This window comes from Bombina bombina, chromosome 8 (assembly GCF_027579735.1).
Source record: "Bombina bombina isolate aBomBom1 chromosome 8, aBomBom1.pri, whole genome shotgun sequence".
NCBI lineage: Eukaryota > Metazoa > Chordata > Amphibia > Anura > Bombinatoridae > Bombina > Bombina bombina.
In genome coordinates this window covers 11371962-11390868 of record NC_069506.1, presented here as the reverse complement: position 1 = coordinate 11390868, position 18907 = coordinate 11371962, and the positions used below count along the sequence as shown (strand labels likewise).

The 18907-nt window shown below is 37.5% G+C and overlaps 1 protein-coding gene across 1 annotated transcript in view; it reads left to right on the top strand.

The window, feature by feature from the left end:
* The window catches only part of TTC12 (tetratricopeptide repeat domain 12), a 153191-nt gene that overhangs the window by 129927 nt on the left and 4357 nt on the right, over positions 1-18907 (top strand). The window contains exons 15-20 of the mRNA XM_053689834.1: positions 5398-5461; positions 8087-8221; positions 9643-9747; positions 11753-11821; positions 13757-13858; positions 17507-17606. Coding sequence (XP_053545809.1) covers positions 5398-5461; positions 8087-8221; positions 9643-9747; positions 11753-11821; positions 13757-13858; positions 17507-17606 — 575 coding nt within the window. The remainder of the gene's footprint in view (positions 1-5397; positions 5462-8086; positions 8222-9642; positions 9748-11752; positions 11822-13756; positions 13859-17506; positions 17607-18907) is intronic.

Sequence of the window (18907 nt, the reverse complement as noted above, 5' to 3'; positions counted from 1 at the left end):
TTACGAGCAAAAGCTGCAGTTAACTATGTTATGCCGTAGTAATGGCCAAACTCAAACTGAAACACACTTTGCCACTGACATGTCGTACAGATTATCATACATAACTACCTGATGGTATAGGTCACACTGACTGCAGGTCCCCAGTTTGTACACACCGCAAAACAAGAAACAATGGTAGAGAGCAGCTCATTAAAGAAAGCAATGCCAGTCAACGACTGTATTAAGTCCATTGGGTTACACCGTATTTGAAGGAGAATCAGTTTGAAGGAGAATCTTATTGCGATCACCTACATGCCTCAATGGAGGGATATGGTCAATTAGAACGAATCTACGGTCATTCACTGTATGGCTGGCCTCAAGAAAATGCCTTGCCCCAGGCTGTTTGCTGGTCATTTTCTTTAGGGCTGTCCTAATGGCTGATCTGTGATTAGAAAATCTTGTCCGTGCATCATCAATGGTTTTCCTGACATAAAAACGCCCACAGCAACAATTGAGGAGATACACCACATGAGTGGTAGTGCACATGATGAAATGTCTGATCTGAAACCTCCTATTAGTGTGGGGATGGCCAAATGTCAGGCCCGGTATCATAGCGCTGCAGGTTGTACACCCAGTGCACCTATAGCAGCCATTTTTTTTTTTTACGTTGTAACCAATTTGGTTGGATGTAACAATGAGAAGGATCCATAATCATGAGGGCAACTTTAAGATTTTTATTCTTTTATACCCAACTCTAGGGTGGTGCCACTTGTCAAATGGAAGGGTAGGGTCACTTTTTATAATGTGCCAGTGCTGGTTAAGGCTTGCGCCTACCTTGCCGATGGTCGGACTATAAATCATGGTGAAAGTCAATCTTTGCATGTCCCCTCTGTTTGTCGCACAAGCATCAGGTTCTAAATCAGAGACCCCTCGCACATTCTGGTCAATTAACAGTGAATTGTAGCCCTGCTGCTTACATTTCTCCACCATCTCTGCTAATTGTGTCAGTCTCAACTCTGGTTCACTGTTGTTTCTTGCCACTCTCATTAGCTGTGCTTTCGGAATTGCTTTCAATAGAGCAGTTGGATGACTGCTGCTTGGATGGAGTAATGAATTGCGGTCTGTCGGTTTACAGAACAGGGATGTCCCCAGATGTTGCTGGCCTTTCTTGAAGATTCTCAAGTCCAGGAAATCAATCGATGTTTCTTGGATATTTAGTTTGAATTTTACTGGATTGTCCAATTTGTTGAGCTGATCAAACCAACTCTCAAGTGTCTCAGTAGTATCACTCCAAACAATAAAGAGGTTGTCGATGTATCAATGGTAGAACCTCACTTCAGGTTTCTCAAAGATTCCCATGACTGATGTTTCATATTTATCCATGAACAGGTTAGCCAGGGATGGGGCCACATTCAAGCCCATGGCGGTCCCTGCTATTTGCTGATAAAAAGAATTCTCAAACATAAGGATAGCGGACCAATGCCTCCAAATTGCAGAGTTTGCCGCTCTCATGAGGAATGATCGTGTAGAGGCTATTTACATCTGCCATTGCAAGGATCCAAGAGTTATCCATTTCTAACTCCATCAATTCTAAGATGAGTTGTGATGAATCACGTAGATAGGATCGGATGTTTTTTTTACCAATGGCTGTAAAAAATGGTCCACGTAGACTGCCAGTCTAGAGGTAATGGAGTTTCTTGCTGAGACTATCGGTCTCCCCGGCGGTATCACCATACTTTTATGGATTTTTGGTAATGTGTAAAGTATGGGGCATGAGGGAAAATCCACTAACAAATACTTCCTCATGTTCTCATCGATCCAGCCAGCTGTAAAGTCCTGAACCACTACCTCTTCAATGATCCTTTTAAACTCAGACGTTAGATCATGTTTCAATGGTGAGTAGGTGGTCCGGTCACTCAGTTATTGAAGTATCTTACCCTGGTAATAGGAATAATCAAAGATCACGAACACTCCCCCTTTATCCGCCGTCCTAATCACTATATCTGGATCAGAAGATAGTGTAGTTAGTGCCTGTTTCTCCTCCTCAGATAAGTTGTTGCAGTATTTCGTCTTTTCCATATGTGTAATATCTTGTGAAACCAGTCACATGAATGTTTTAATGCTAGAGTTCTGGCTATGTGGATCGAAGGAGCTTTTGATTTTAAACAGAGGATTATTAGACTTTGTATCCTCGAAAAACTCTTTAAGTCTCAGGGACCATTGTAATTTGTGACAATAAATAAAAACATCAAACTCATCAGCCCTACGTGTTGGTACAAAGCTTAAACCCTTATTTAAAAGGGACACTTCAGCAGCTGTAAGAGGCCGATGGCTAATGTTCACTACTAAGTCAGTCCCAGGTCAGGTGGTCTGTGTTACCTTGGGGGGAGTGGTGATTTTTCTCGCCACCCGCCCCTCCGTAAGTGGGGCCTCCCCCTTGTTTTCTTTGGCCGGCTCTTGTGGTGACCCCCTGAAAAAACTGTTGTGGGGTGCCGGTTCCACCAGTTAGATCACTACTTGTGTGTGGCATATCCGTATCCGAGCCTGAACTGCTGTCAACTGTTTGCAATGATTGTTTGGTGTAATATCGCTGCCGTCTCCTCCTTTGTGCATATGATCTCCTATTATCACCTCCAATGAGCCATCGGTACACTCTTTTTTCTTTATGATCCTCAGTGATAACCTGTAATTTTCTGTTCTTAAATTGGATAAGGTTTTCTTTATATTCCTTTACTTGAGTGGTCAATTTAACTAACCATGGCTCAGTAGTGTCATCCATCAAGATCTGAATCTTTTTTGTCTCACAATCCAATATCTCCTGTTTCACTTTGTCCAAGAGGACCCTCACTTCCTCTGTAACAAGTAGTATCAAATCCAGTGAGCACTTGGTTAGAATGGCGCACCAGCACTTGCAAAAGTCCGGATTAGTGCGTCCTATTGTGGGTACATTTTTAATCTGAAACCCATGTGGTATTAACATCCTTCTATAGTACTCAGAAAGATACAGTCCATGGAGTTTCAGGTCCACCTCCTTTTTCTTCAATTTCAAAAGAGTAAGGAAGATGGAGTTAGCAGAGCCTTCATTATTCATGTCATCATCTAAAGCAAATAGGATTCTGGCTGCATCGTTCTCAGTGAATGTCAGTACTTCAGTGGCCTCCACATCAGTATCCATATTGCTAGGTTACACAAGGTATAGTGCACATGAAAGTGCTGTAGTGTTGTAGTGCGGAAATAGTCTCTAGGGAAGAAGTAATCACTTGTGGGTGCATCAACAAATTGAAATATTAGAATACAGGAGAGCACTCTCACTTAACAGCCGAACTTCCAGGGTGCTAGTGCAGGATAAACAGAAGTAACAAAAACTTGCACTCGTTGGTCTTTTTAACACACTTTTTACTGTGAAAATATAGTGACGTTTTGGGGACAAAATATCCCCTTCCTCAGACACAGTGTAATGACATCTCATCCAATATATAGCAAACAAACCCCTCCCCCCCAATTAAGACAAAAAAAAAATGCCAAAATGGAGTCATGGTAACAACCTTGTGACAATAGTAAACAACAGTGATCATAATATTGACATATCAAGACAATATATACAAAAGCTTAATAAAAATGATCAGTGACATTATAGTAACCAAACGGCAACATAGAACCGTAATTTCATATGTACGGCAATCACAAACTGTTTAAGATTTGCATATTCAAAGGTTACGAGCAAAAGCTGCATTTAACTATGATATGCCGTAGTAATGGCCAAACTCAAACTGAAACACACTTTGCCACTGACATGTCGTACAGATTATCATACATAACTACCTGATGGTATAGGTCACACTGACTGCAGGTCCCCAGTTTTATATATATATATATATATATATATATATATATATATATATTCGTATACATATCTCACTATGAATAGATATATCAGTCCAAAAATTATCACATATATAGAGAAATATTTATTTAGAATTAAATAGAACACATTCTGTTGTGAAATTTTTTTCACAATTTGAAATATTTGCATTTTCATGTATACTTTTTGAGGAGAATACGTGATGGGCTTTGCACAACAGCTTAGTTTTTTTTTTTTCTATTCGTCTTCTCAATTGACTTCTATGGGGAATACGTAAACACGCACGCAATTTCGCAGTTTACATTACACAGCTTTATGCACCTGCAAAATAAGTTATTTCTCAACTTGTAATAGTTGTGCAACCCCAAATGTGAAAGGGAGAGTCACATGTTCTAGAGCAGTGGTTCTCAACCAAAGTGACCTCAAGGCCTGGTAAATTTTAGCTGGACATGTCCAGGGCCTGGTAGTTTTATATATATATATATATATATATATATATATATATATATATATATATATATATATATATATATATATAATAAGCAGCAGGGATTTGCCCTATCAGTAACTAAGCAGTTCAATGTGGGTTTAGTGGGGGGCCCTGGAGTGTGGGGGTCCTGCCGAGGGTCTGTCGCTGTGAGGGACATGGAGTGTGAGGTCTGGCCCTGGAGGTTGGGGGCCCTTTCTTTGGCCCTTAATGTTAGGGGTCCTGGCTCTGAGGTTGATGGGCCTGTTGGGGTTAGGGCAGGGAGGCTACCATGTTCATTTGCATAAATTTGAATACATTTGGGTCAGTGTGAGACAGTTTTCCTGGGGCCTTGATCTGTTGAGAAACCAGGTTCTAGAGAATTAGAGCATACAATTTTTTTTTATTATAATGGCCCTTTTAAATAAAACTCATTTGTGAAACTAATATCATGCAGATAAAAAACTTGTTGCAAGTCGTTTGATGTATGAGATTTCATGTATTGGGCATCTAACGTATCTATAGATGTTATTGGCATAAAAAGCCATTAACAAATCTGTTGAGAATGTAGGTGAACTGATGCTCAATAATTTGCAAACATGATTTCGCCTTTACAGAGAGGCACCTCAGCAACCTAATTTTATGTTGTAGTTCCAAGTTGGTAAACTCATCAGATTTGTTATCGTTCCATAAACTGCTATGAAGCTTATTTATAAATTAAATACAATGCGTTTTGAGTTCCAGGGTTTGTTTATGTCTTGGTAGCTTATGAGAAATACGCATTTACTAGTTTAAAAGCTCTGTGTTTAAGCTATAAAAAATGTATGAGACTACACAAAATTATCCAGTACAGCTCATAGTATCCCCAACTTGTCATAATACAAACTAATTGTTTTAGCTACATAATAAAAACAATATATGAGGTCAACTCTAGGGCAATGTACTGAATAATTCATAATGCTGATTTAGTTAATAAGATAATTAATGTATATTATTTATGTGCAATGCAGCTTTTTGACTGTCACAGATGAATAATTTTTATTTCTTTTTTTTTTTGTTTCCCTTTTTTATGTCTGTTCATTTTTAATAGGTTGAAAATTCATTTTAGGACCAACTTTTCCTGTAGATCATTAATATCCTTTGTTCATTTACTGGTAAGATATGTTCTCTTTTTTAATTGTATTTTTATTGAATTTCAGTGAAACACATATATAACATTGCAGAGTATTATAGTAATATTCCAATCTGAACTAATTCCACAATTTGTAGGAACTTTTGTGAATAACAGTTGATTCTTAATTCAACACAGCCTCTTTATACAGTGCATTTACAGACAAAATAAATACCTATTTGACAAATGTATAAAGCAACACGTGAATGATGCTACTATTTTTTAAAGAAACACTAAACTTTATTTTGGGGGCTATTGGAGGACATTTTTTAAATTAACTAGAGGTCTAACCTCTGGTTACATTTCAGAGCAGTGAGAGCACAAATTGTTACCCCGAGCTTGTGGTAACATTAACCAGCCATTTGTAATGACTGGTTATTTAATATGCGGTCGTAATTGGGTGCAAGATAAATTAGCACTCCACTTGTAATCTAGCCCTATATAAGATAAATTAAGACTAAACGAGAAAACATTTCACATCCTTAATAATTTCAAACAAAGTCTATCAAGTTATGTGTTAAAGTGATAGAGTATAAATGAATGTTAGCGCTGTTTGTTAAAGTGATAAAAGTATAAATAAATATTAGCGCTGTTTGTTAAAGTGATAAAGTATAAATAAAGATTAGCGCTGTTTCACTTTGTCTTGTGCAATGTTAAAGGACAGTGAAGTAGAAATTAAATATAGGAATATCTATTTACAAATACATAGAACATATTCTGCTATGTGCAGAGCATTGGAAGTGAAATATTTACAGTAAATACACAGTATACCACTTTATTAAATATGAATATTACATAAATATGAGTTTATGTTTTCAGCTACTTGACTACTTGACTGCAAAGGGCTCCAATGCACTATAAAAATATTTATAAATGTCTATAAATGTATACATATGTATTTATGTAGATAGAGTATTCACCCGCTCAATAAGGATATATTGTTAATAGTAATGGAGCACCTGATTAAACAAATACTCTCAGGCGCACCAGTGCACAGAGCCCAAAGGAAAAATAATATGGATTATGTGAGAAAAATAGGTAGTTGGGCCAATCCAGCACAAACTAATAATCAACTTCAAAATACATAAATTGCATTGTAAAAATTCACAAAGATACTTCAAGTAGGTTCAGAAAAAAGGGATAGTATTTATCATTCCCTATACAACTGAATCCTAAAATCATACCTATAGATTCAAATACAGGCAACAAACATATATCTATGAACTAAATCATAAAACATGGTATAAACATATGTAAGCAAGCAATCCTAATACTTAGATAAGTAAACGGCCATATATCAATTAGCATGCTGGTATATATAACACCTCATTCATGTACTAAAAGATTAAACAACAAAGAGACAATATAATTGTATATATATATATATATATATATATATATATATATATATATATATATGTCCCGCATAGACTTAAGCTGAGATGCAAGCACAGGTACACAGTCTCAAATGTGTCAGATACTTCTTATCAACTGTATTAGTTGTTATTGCGGAACTCAAAAGTTCGTCAAACGGTGTCAAGTGAGACAAATCTCATAGATATTGACAGTCCCACAGTCCTGTATAGCTGAAATGCAAGCACAGTTAAACAACCTTAAGTGTGTTAATTACTTCTTGTCGAGTGCATTAGTTGTTATTGCTGCATTAGTGGGTTAATCAAAGCAGTCTGTGAAACTCATAAGTATCTGACACATTTGAGACTGTGTAACTGTGCTTGCATGCTATGCGGGACATATATATACAATTGTATTGTATCTTTGTTGTTTAATCTTTTGGTACATGAATGAAGTGTTATATTTACCAGCATGCTAATTGATATAGGGCCGTTTACTTATCTAAGTATTAGGATTGCTTACATATGTTTATACCATGTTTTATGATTTAGTTAATAGATATATGTTTGTTGCCTGTATTTGAATCTATAGGTATGATTTTAGGATTCAATTGTATAGGGAATAATAAATACTATCCCTTTTTTCTGAACCTACTTGGAGTATCTTTGTGAATTTTTACACTACATTGCAATTTATGTATTTTGAAGTTAATTATTAGTTTGTGCTGGATTGGCCCAACTAGCTATTTTTCTCACATAATCCATATGCATTTATGTGTTTATATGTGTATATATGTATACATATGTATTTATTTGTGTATATTTGTATACATATGTATTTATGTGTTTATTTGTGTATATATGTAGACATATGTATTTATGTGTTTATATGTGTATATATGTATACATATGTATTGATATGTTTATATGTGTATATATGTATACATATGTATTTATTTGTGTATATATGTATACATATGTATGTGTTTATTTGTGTATATATGTAGATATATGTATTTATGTGTGTATATATGTATACATATGTATTTATGTATTTATATGTGTATATATATGTATTTATGTGTATATATGTATACATATGTATTTAGGTGTTTCTTTGTGTATATATGTAGACATATGTATTTATGTGTTTATATGTGTATATATGTATACATATGTATTTATATGTGTATATATGGATACATATGTATTTATGTGTTTATATGTGTATATATATATATGCATATGTTCTACAGAGTAATGTGGAGAGCTGCAACAGAGAGGTGCTGCCTCATTGTATCGGCATCATCGGAAATCTACTTGAGGATCAGGACATAAGGAAGCAGGCAGCTGAGTATGTAGAATGCTGGGACGCCTGCTTGCTGGCAATGGTATGAAAAAAAAACCCCCTCTAATAATGCAGAAAGCCTTTAAGTACTCAAATAACATTGTGTTTGTATATATTCAAATATTTCATTCACTAATACAATTATAAAGAGAGAATAATGAATAATTACACCCTGCAGTCCATGCACATAACATTTCTTGATGAAAAATACAAACAGGAAACATATGTAATATAACATTGAATATGGGCCTAACACTCACATATTAGGTGGGATCATCACCAGGGTTTATTGTAGACCATACAATTGTGGGGTGCAAAGGGGGACCACAAAGAAAGATATCACGTGTGCAGTGGTTGGCATTTAACTGCTACTGCCTTTTTCATACCTTTATTATTATTATTATTATTATTATTATTAATATTATATATACTCTTTTGCTTTAACCTTCCTCTGTGTAGTGCACTGGGCCCCATCTAGCAGATGTATCTGGTCCTTTTATAGTTCTGGGAAGCTCAAGTAGTGCATTGGGTTAGATTGCACCATGCACAACACCCCCTTGTGTTACTACTGGATTGGACTCTTGTTTAACACTTTTAGAGGGTAGAACTGTTGTTTTATGTAGACATGTTACTTAAAGACTAAATATTTGTTAACAGGTAGATTCTAGAATTCCTGCTGGTGGAGTGGACCTATATTGTACAACAATAACGGTCCACAGGGTATTCAAAAAGAAATGCAGCCAAAATATGGTACCCATATGGACATGTATTGGGGTACAACACAGATCCACTACAGTTATTGAAAGGCTGCCACTGATGAGCTGCAAAATTGCAGGCATATATTATACGCAAGAAAACAAATGTATGAGGAAGAGCCACGATTAGGTCTATGCATAATTTTTAATAGTAAGTGGTCATATATGACTTAGTAATCATGTAAAAACTAGTATACATGATAATCTCTTACTTACCCCTCTTCACAAAATAGAGAGGCATCCTCTTTTTCATAATGTTATACTTTGTGTAATAAAACTGTACTTTAGTTTAAAGTACAGTGCTTTTGTGACCTGTTGTTCAGTTTGCAGGACTTGGGGATGTGGCATAAGACAGGGTTTGGGCAGTAGAGATTATGTGGCCAAGTTTAGGAGCAGTGATACTTTCTGGGACAGTGATCACTGTTTTAGATTGGGACCTCTGTATTTTTTCCACTCTTAATGAATCAGTTTATATATTTCTAGGCCTGTGTTTATATTACGTTTCTGGTGCTTTCCTTGCTGAAACCACAATACTATTATTTTTCATTCAGATTCTAAAATCTTCAGTGAGGCCTCTTGTTTGGAAACATTCTACATATCTATGTTAACTGCAATTCCTAAGTGTCGGAAAAAGTGTATTTTTCAGTGATTATATTGGTATAAATACATTATATTAAAATAAATACATTATCACTATTATCTGTCTCAGAACAAGTGCACTTTACCCGACAGCGGAGATGACTACAGATACATATTGCTTGCGGTACTGGGACTCATGCTCAACATGTCCTTGGAAGTTACTCTAGCTATTAAGGTAAGGTGCTTCCTGCAAATGATCATTGGCTGCTAGGTACTTCCTGTCAATACTTATTGGCTGATAGGGACTTCTTACTATTGCTCATTGGCTGATAGATATTTCCTGGCAATACTTATTGGCCGATAGGTACTTCTTACTAATGCTCATTGGCTGATAGATATTTCCTAGTAATGCTCCTATTTAAATGCTTCAATTCCAGATCAGTGTTAAAAATATTGATTATATTTAAAGGACCACTTTTACTCCTGAAAACCCCCCCATAAAATTAACTTGAGGTTTATTCAATAGTTCAGATTTAGTATATATACAAATGACATTATCAATAGATGGGGGTGGTGGTGGTGGTGGTGGTGGTGGGGGGGGGGGGGTTAGAGCTTGCAAAAAAGTGAGACTGCCAACACACAGATTACTTTATCTTTTATCTTTTCAGCAATAGATAGAGGGGGAAGTAGAGCTTGCAATAAGGAGATACTGCCCACAGATAACTTTTCAGCAACAGATGTGAGGGGGTAGAGCTTGCAATAAAGTGAGACTGCCAACAGATGAGTTTTCAGCAATAGATGTGGGGGGGTAGAGCTTGCAATAAAGTGAGACTGCCAACACACAGATGACTTTTCAGCAATAGATAGAGGGGGGAGTAGAGCTTGCAATAAAGTGAGACTGCCAACAGATGACTTTTCAGCAATAGATGGGGGGTTGGAGCTTGCAATAAAGTGAGACTGCCAACATATGACTTTTCAGCAGTTGATGTGGGGGGGGGGTAGAGCGTGCAATAAAATGAGACTGCCAACAGATGACTTTTCAGCAACAGATGTGGGGGGGGGGGGTAGAGCTTGCAATAAAGTGAGACTGCCAACATATGACTTCTCAGCAATAGATGGGGGGGGGGCATGGAACTTACAATAAAGTGAGACTGCCAACAGATGACTTTTCAGCAATAGATGGGTGGGGGGGAGTAGAGCTTGCAATAAGGAGATACTGTCCACAGATTACTTTCCAGCAATTGATGAGAGGGGGGGGGTAAATCTTGCAATAAAGTGAGACTGCCAACATATGACTTTTCAGCAATAGATGGGGGGTGGAACTTACAATTAAGTTAGACTGCCAACATATGACTTTTTGAGGGGGGGTAAAGCTTGCAATAAAGTGAGACTTCCAACATATGACTTTTTAGCAATAGATGGGGGGTGGAGCTTACAATAAAGTTAGACTATCAACCGATGACTTTTCAGCAATAGATGGGTGGGGGAGAGTAGAGCTTGCAATAAGGAGATACTGCCCACAGATTACTTTCCAGCAATAGATGAGGGGGGGGTAAAGCTTGCAATAAAGTGAGACTTCCAACATATGACTTTTCAGCAATAGATGGGGGTGGAGTTTACAATAAAGTTAGACTGCCAACATATGACTTTTCAGCAATAGATGGGGGTGGAGCTTACAATAAAATTAGACTGCCAAGATATGACTTTTCAGCAATAGATGGGGGGTGGAGCTTGCAATAAAGTGAGGCTGCCTACAGATGACTTTTCAGCAATAGATGGGGGGTGGAGTTTACAATAAAGTGAGACTGCCAACAGATGACTTTTCAGCAATAGATGGGGGGTGGAGCTTGCAATAAAGTGAGACTGCCAACAGATGACTTTTCAGCAATAGATGGGGGTGGAGCTTGCAATAAAGTGAGACTGCCAACAGATGACTTTTAAGCAATAGAAAAGGGAGTCACGCAGCTCAATACATATAAGTGAATATAAAACAAGCATATATTAGCACAATTTGTGTGTGTGTAGGATATGTGACAACAGTTTATAGAATTGTCACATAAATAATCTCCCTTTATAGAATAAGCTGATATTAGTGCACAGCAGATTCATCTCAGAACATTATTAATGTAGTTTCAATTAAAATGACTTTGTTTTTTTCATCTCCTCCACAATATAATTATTCACATCACAAACGTTATATGAAGCTTTAAGCTCTGTGTAACTTTTGCTCGTTTCATTAGGATCGCGGTGAGGATATATGTGACAGATGTATCTCTCTTCTGAGCAGTAAAGATGGAACTATTCTTACAGTAAGTTATGCAGTGACTCTGTTTACAGCATCTTAAAGGGACATGACACCCACACTTTTTCTTTCATGATTTAGAAAGAAAATGCAATTTTAAACATCTTTCTAATTTACTTATATTATCTAATTTGTTTTATTCTCTTGATATTCTTAGCTGAAAAGCATATCTAGATATACTCAGGAGCTGCTGATTGGTTGCTGCACATAGAAGCCTCGTGTGATTGGCTCACCATGTGCATTGCTTTTTCTTCAACTAAGGATATCTAAAAAATAAATAATAGAAGTAAATTGTAATGTTGTTTAAATTTCTATTCTCTATCTGAATCATGAAAGAAAGATTTTGGGTTTAGTGGCCCTTTAAAGACAAAATTATACTTTCCTACTATTATGAAATAGTTTTGTTCTAATAATATCCTTTGTAGAAAATCATACCTAGGTAGGCTCAGAAACAGCAATGCACTACTGGGAGATAGCTGCTATTGGTTGCTGCACATCTATGCCTCTATTGCCAGCTAGCTCCCAGTAGTATATTGCTACTCCTTCAAGAAAGGATTCCAAGAGAAAGAAGCACACTTTATAATATAATTAAATTAGAAAGCAGTTTGTATGTTTTATCTGTCTCATAACAGAGAATTTTAATGTTTTATGTCCCTTTAATATTTAGCCCCTTTTGTGTAGCCCCCCCTTGTTAAAGCTTCATATCAGGAAAATATATGGTTTGATAATGTTTATATATATATAATGAATTTGTAAACATGAAGGATAGATTCTGATTTACAATATGTGTTTGCCTTATAAACTAAAAGGAAATGTAAAAGAAAATGTGCTATTGTGTTGCATACTACTATGTGTTTAACTTATGTAAAGGTGACATTTACCTGAGCTTGCAACATAACACCATGATTGGCTAATTCAGTGCACATGCTCAATTATGCCTAACCCTCATTGGCTACATCAAAAAAGTCCATAACTTTTGATTCTACCAGAATTTTTAAGTGGTGTATCCCTGAATTGTTTTTAATTTCAAAACCTGGTAAACTAAATTATTTTAAGTCATTTAGGCCTACATAACAAGTAGCGCCATGATAAGCAATATCGTGATCACGTTAACTTGCCGGCATATCACAAGTTGAAAGTAAACGGGTGCACTTGAGCTCCCAAAAAATTTGCTTGCGTGGGTTTAGTGCAAGTAAAGACCTGGCGGACAAATTATCAATGTCTGTCAGACATGATAAGCTGTAGCGGATCATGTCTGACAGACATCACTGAATGCCGATAGCATATGCTGTCGGCATTCAACATTGCACAGGCAGTTCTAGTAAATTGCTTGTGCAATGCCGCCCTCTGCAGATTCTGGGCCAATCGGCCACTAGCAGGGGGTGTCAATAAACCTGATCGTATAGGATCGGGCGGATTGATGTCCGCAGTCTCAGAGGCAGCGGACCAGTTAAGGAGCAGCAGTCTTAAGACCTCTGCTTCATAACTGCTGTTTGTGGCGAGCCTAAAGGCTCGTGCTCAAACAGGGGCATCAAGGGCAGTTTGGCTCTTGATAAATTGGCATAAATTCGCATTGCGGCTAACTTGTAATACCAGCGCACATTTGCATACGCTGGCATTAATGAGTGGAGCGCAAATATCACTCTCGCGTAAGTTATCTTTTGTGCTCCACTCTTAATCTAGGCCCTAAATTGTTGACTGCTAAGATATAATACAAATTAAATATCCATTCAACGTAGTAATTCTTTACTGTGCATTGCCATGTGTTGCATTGAGTGTCTGCACAACTTAATTTATCTAAATATGTTATCCCAGTAATATTTCCATGAGTCACTGCTAACAATTCACTGTAATTCCAGGAACCGACAGCACAAAGACTTTATTTTGCTAGTGCAAGTCATATTATGTTGTGTTTAAATGCCTCTCTCCTGTTTCTGTGCAGAGATGTGTGGGTATTTTAAGCAGAGTTCTCCCACAATGCTTGCTGGCTGCGGGACAGGCCGTAGACAGAGGACTTATAAAGAAGATGATCAAGTTGCTAAAGGTACAGCTGCAATGCAACACATAAAATTACACAAGGTTGCAAATGGGAAACATGCTGAATGCTGTTTGTAGGAATTATTGCACTATTAGAAATACTTCTATAAAGTCAAGAGACTTAGCAGTAATTTACTTTAGCTAATGTTAAGGTATCCAGGTAATTTAACAAAACACAGGAGGTTTTCATTAGATTACGGGACCATTAGAAAGTTCTATATTTCTGCCCTGGGAATCATTTCCTCTGAAGGAAATGCATTAAAATGCTGACTAAGCTACAAAGAGATTCTAGCACAGTAAATAGTCTACGCTATAAAACCCACTGAGAAAAAAAAACTAAATAAAACCCAACTAAAACTTTATTTAAGGCACAAAACTTGTATTTATATGTTTTTATGTTTTGCAAGGTCACTTTATAGCATGACCACTTCTTGGTCACAAAAACATCTGGGGCTAGTGCCCAAGGCAGAACTCAGTAGCACTTATCCAGATTGCCACCTCATTGGCAGTGGTTGATTACAGAAATCAACAGGAACTAGCAAGCTGGTGACTAAGTTAAGAAATCTCATCAGCAGAGTTGTGAACACAAACCGGACACAGAGTTGTGGATGTTTAGTGGGAAGAGTCATATTGGGGGAGTCATAAGTGGAGACTGGATGTTCAGATAGAGCCTAAATTGTCCGGGGTAGTGGTCAGGAATAAAGGTAACAGCAGGAAGGAGCCATTTTCATTATTCTACCCAAACCCAAACAGCCAAATGTTGTTGATACAATGTAGAAAACTTGTAGAACATTTGTAGAACAGCCACTGCCCTTTGGTTCATTCCTTGTATATTGTGCATTCCTTGTGTATTATTCCATATATTGAGATCAGTTACATAACGTGTGATCCCATATACATGTTGTTGTATACAATGCAGAGTTATGTAGTCTCACATCCTGAGGTCACACACAAGAACCAGATAGCACTGGCCACTAACTGTATGTGAAAATAATGAGACAATTTGTTTATATTAATCTGATTATGAACTAAAAAAATCTGTAAAGGCCTCAGGCTTCTACTGGAGTACAATGTGGGCTTGAGCCCCTGATACCCCAATACCATTGTTCTTGTATTTGATGTTGAGTATCTTTTTTCTACCCACTTTTTTATGTTTGTTTGTGGGTCATGTATACAACAGACATGATAGCCTTGATATATCAACATACATCAAAAGGTCTTGCAAACGTTAATGAAAAACTATATGAAAAACTATATATGAAAAACTGTGTAGAAAGCAAATATTTGTTCATGCTAAAGGGAGACTGTACACAAAAACCGGCAACGCTCCTAACAGTAGTACCCCAGAATAGAAAAGAATAACCAATAAGATTTACTGCTGGTGGATAATATATGATATATGAAAATAAATCTGAATATGTGTGGCCAATGATATGTTCTATCAAACAAGTACAGTTTTACTTAACAGATCTCATGAGCTCACCTGATAATGTATAATAGGGCTGATATAAACAAATTTTGCATTTACCAACTGATATTTATGAATATAGTGCTAATAATGTTCTAACTACTAGGGAATAAAAAGGTTACCTAAATTAACACAGCTGATGAAGCAAAACAGGCAGAAACGTACTTTTTTGTTTTGAGTATGACTAAATGTAACTGAATTCAATCATGTAACAATAGCACCTTCTAATCTTTAAATAGCTAGAGTTTTCTGTAAATGGAAGCAAGTTTATGTATATTATGTTATTGCACTTATGGCAGCAATGTAATTAACCCAATCTTAGGACAAATATCCACGTATGCATGTTTGTGTCTGTCTATCTGTCTCTCTATCTTTCTTTCCCTCTTTCCCTCTATCTGCTTGTTTGTCTGTCTGTCTGTCTAGAGTATGTCTGCTTACATCTTTCTCTATCTGCTGTTTGTCTGTATGTCTAGAGTATGTCTGCTTACATCTTTCTCTATCTGCTTGTTTGTCTGTCTGTCTGTCTAGAGTATGTCTGCTTACATCTTTCTCTATCTGCTTGTTTGTCTGTCTGTCTGTCTAGAGTATGTCTGCTTACATTTTTCTCTATCTGCCTGTTTGTCTGTCTGTCTGTCTAGAGTGATGTCTGCTTACATCTTTCTCTATCTGCCTGTTTGTCTGTCTGTCTGTCTAGAGTATGTCGGCTTACATCTTTCTCTATCTGCCTGTTTGTCTGTCTGTCTGTCTAGAGTATGTCTGCTTACATTTTTCTCTATCTGCCTGTTTGTCTGTCTGTCTGTCTAGAGTGATGTCTGCTTACATCTTTCTCTATCTGCCTGTTTGTCTGTCTGTCTGTCTAGAGTATGTCTGCTTACATCTTTCTCTATCTGCTGTTTGTCTGTCTGTCTAGAGTATGTCTGCTTACATCTTTCTCTATCTGCCTGTTTGTCTGTCTAGAGTATGTCTGCTTACATCTTTCTCTATCTGCCTGTTTGTCTGTCTGTCTAGAGTGATGTCTGCTTACATCTTTCTCTATCTGCCTGTTTGTCTGTCTGTCTAGAGTGATGTCTGCTTACATCTTTCTCTATCTGCCTGTTTGTCTGTCTGTCTAGAGTATGTCTGCTTACATCTTTCTCTATCTGCCTGTTTGTCTGTCTGTCTAGAGTATGTCTGCTTACATCTTTCTCTATCTGCCTGTTTGTCTGTCTGTCTGTCTAGAGTATGTCTGCTTACATCTTTCTCTATCTGCTGTTTGTCTGTCTGTCTAGAGTATGTCTGCTTACATCTTTATCTGCCTGTTTGTCTGTCTGTCTAGAGTATGTCTGCTTACATCTTTCTCTATCTGCCTGTTTGTCTGTCTGTCTAGAGTGATGTCTGCTTACATCTTTCTCTATCTGCCTGTTTCTCTGTCTGTCTAGAGTATGTCTGCTTACATCTTTCTCTATCTGCCTGTTTGTCTGTCTGTCTAGAGTATGTCTGCTTATATCTTTCTCTATCTGCCTGTTTGTCTGTCTGTCTAGAGTGATGTCTGCTTACATCTTTCTCTATCTGCCTGTTTGTCTGTCTGTCTGTCTGTCTAGAGTATGTCTGCTTACATCTTTCTCTATCTGCCTGTTTGTCTGTCTGTCTGTCTAGAGTATGTCTGCTTACATCTTTCTCTATCTGCTGTTTGTCTGTCTGTCTAGAGTATGTCTGCTTACATCTTTCTCTATCTGCCTGTTTGTCTGTCTGTCTAGAGTATGTCTGCTTACATCTTTCTCTATCTGCCTGTTTGTCTGTCTGTCTAGAGTATGTCTGCTTACATCTTTCTCTATCTGCCTGTTTGTCTGTCTGTCTAGAGTATGTCTGCTTACATCTTTCTCTATCTGCCTGTTTGTCTGTCTGTCTAGAGTGATGTCTGCTTACATCTTTCTCTATCTGCCTGTTTGTCTGTCTGTCTAGAGTATGTCTGCTTACATCTTTCTCTATCTGCCTGTTTGTCTGTCTGTCTGTCTAGAGTATGCCTGCTTACATCTTTCTCTATCTGCCTGTTTGTCTGTCTGTCTGTCTAGAGTATGTCGGCTTACATCTTTCTCTATCTGCTGTTTGTCTGTCTGTCTAGAGTATGTCTGCTTACATCTTTCTCTATTTGCATGTTTGTCTTCCTGTCTGTCTAGAGTATGTCTGCTTACATCTTTCTCTATATAGGCTGGCAGGCAGAGGACATCCCTCTATGCTGTTAAAGTTCTTGCTATCTGTACTAAAGAAAATAACCAGGCAAGGGAGGATGTGGTGAAATATGATAAAAGTAAGTAACACTCTTGGATACCCTCATACTGTATATGTTATGTTTACTGCTGGGGTAGGCAGGTTGTGTCACCACCAGCAATAACCAAATGCAGTTAGTGTGCGTACATGAGATATATCCCTCAACATGGGAGATCTCAACAATTTGTATTTTATTCTTGGTTTATACACACACATATTTATATTAAAAAAACTCATTTTTATTTTATAAAATATACTGAACACATTTTATCTATGTCTCCATCAATTGAATATAAATCTGTAAATTCACCAGCTTCTCTTAAAGGGATATTCCAGCCAAAATTGGAAACCACATTGGGTGCATTTCGGTATTGAACAGAAGTAATTTTGTAATATACATGCATAAGCAAAAATGCTTCTAATAAAAGATATAGCTGTTTCAAAAGTGTATTTAAGTATGCACCGTGCACCAGCATTTTAAACCCAGCACTTGCTCAGAGAACCTAAGGTGCTTGTACCATCTGGTAATGACTCACTTTGTTAATTGCTTACATGATACAAGCCCCACTGATGATCTGAGCAGCTGTAGTATTTAAAATGCTGGTGCAGTGACAATATCTAGCTATGCTTCACATGCACGTGCTGAGAAAAATGCTAACACTAAAACAGTGATAACTTTTACTAAAAGCATTTTTGCCAATACCTTTTATATTGCAAATATATTTATATTCAAAGATGTAATAAATCTGCGTGCATTTAAATTTTGACTGCAATGTCAATTAAGGACCAACAACGTACAGGGAACATCCTAGAAAAAATGTTCTTAACGACCAAGGACGTACTCTGTATGTCGTTGGTTCCTTCAAGCGGTGGAAGTGATCCTGATCGCTTCCAGCTGCTTTCCTGTTATTGCAGTGATGCCTTGATATTGAGGCATCCTGCAATAACATTTTCTACCCATCCGATGCAGAGGGAGACACTCTGTGGCCCTCTGCATTGGACATCGATGGCCACGATCGTTGGTGGGTGGGAGCGGGCACGTGCACGGGGCGGAAGCAGGTGGGAACCGCTACACTATTCAACATTTTTGGACATAAAGAGGGAGAGAGGAGGGAGGGAATTTTGATCTAAGGGATCTGGGAGGGGGTGGGGGGGTTGTTTATTGAGGGGGGGGAGCTACACTACAGAAAAATATGGAAACATTCCCAAAAATAACAATTTTATGGAAAACTGGGTACTGGCAGACAGCTGCCATTACCCTAGATGGCGCACAGTAAGATAGAGGGGGAGGGTTAGAGAGCTGTTTGGGGGGATCATGGAGGTTGGGGGCTAAGGGGGGAT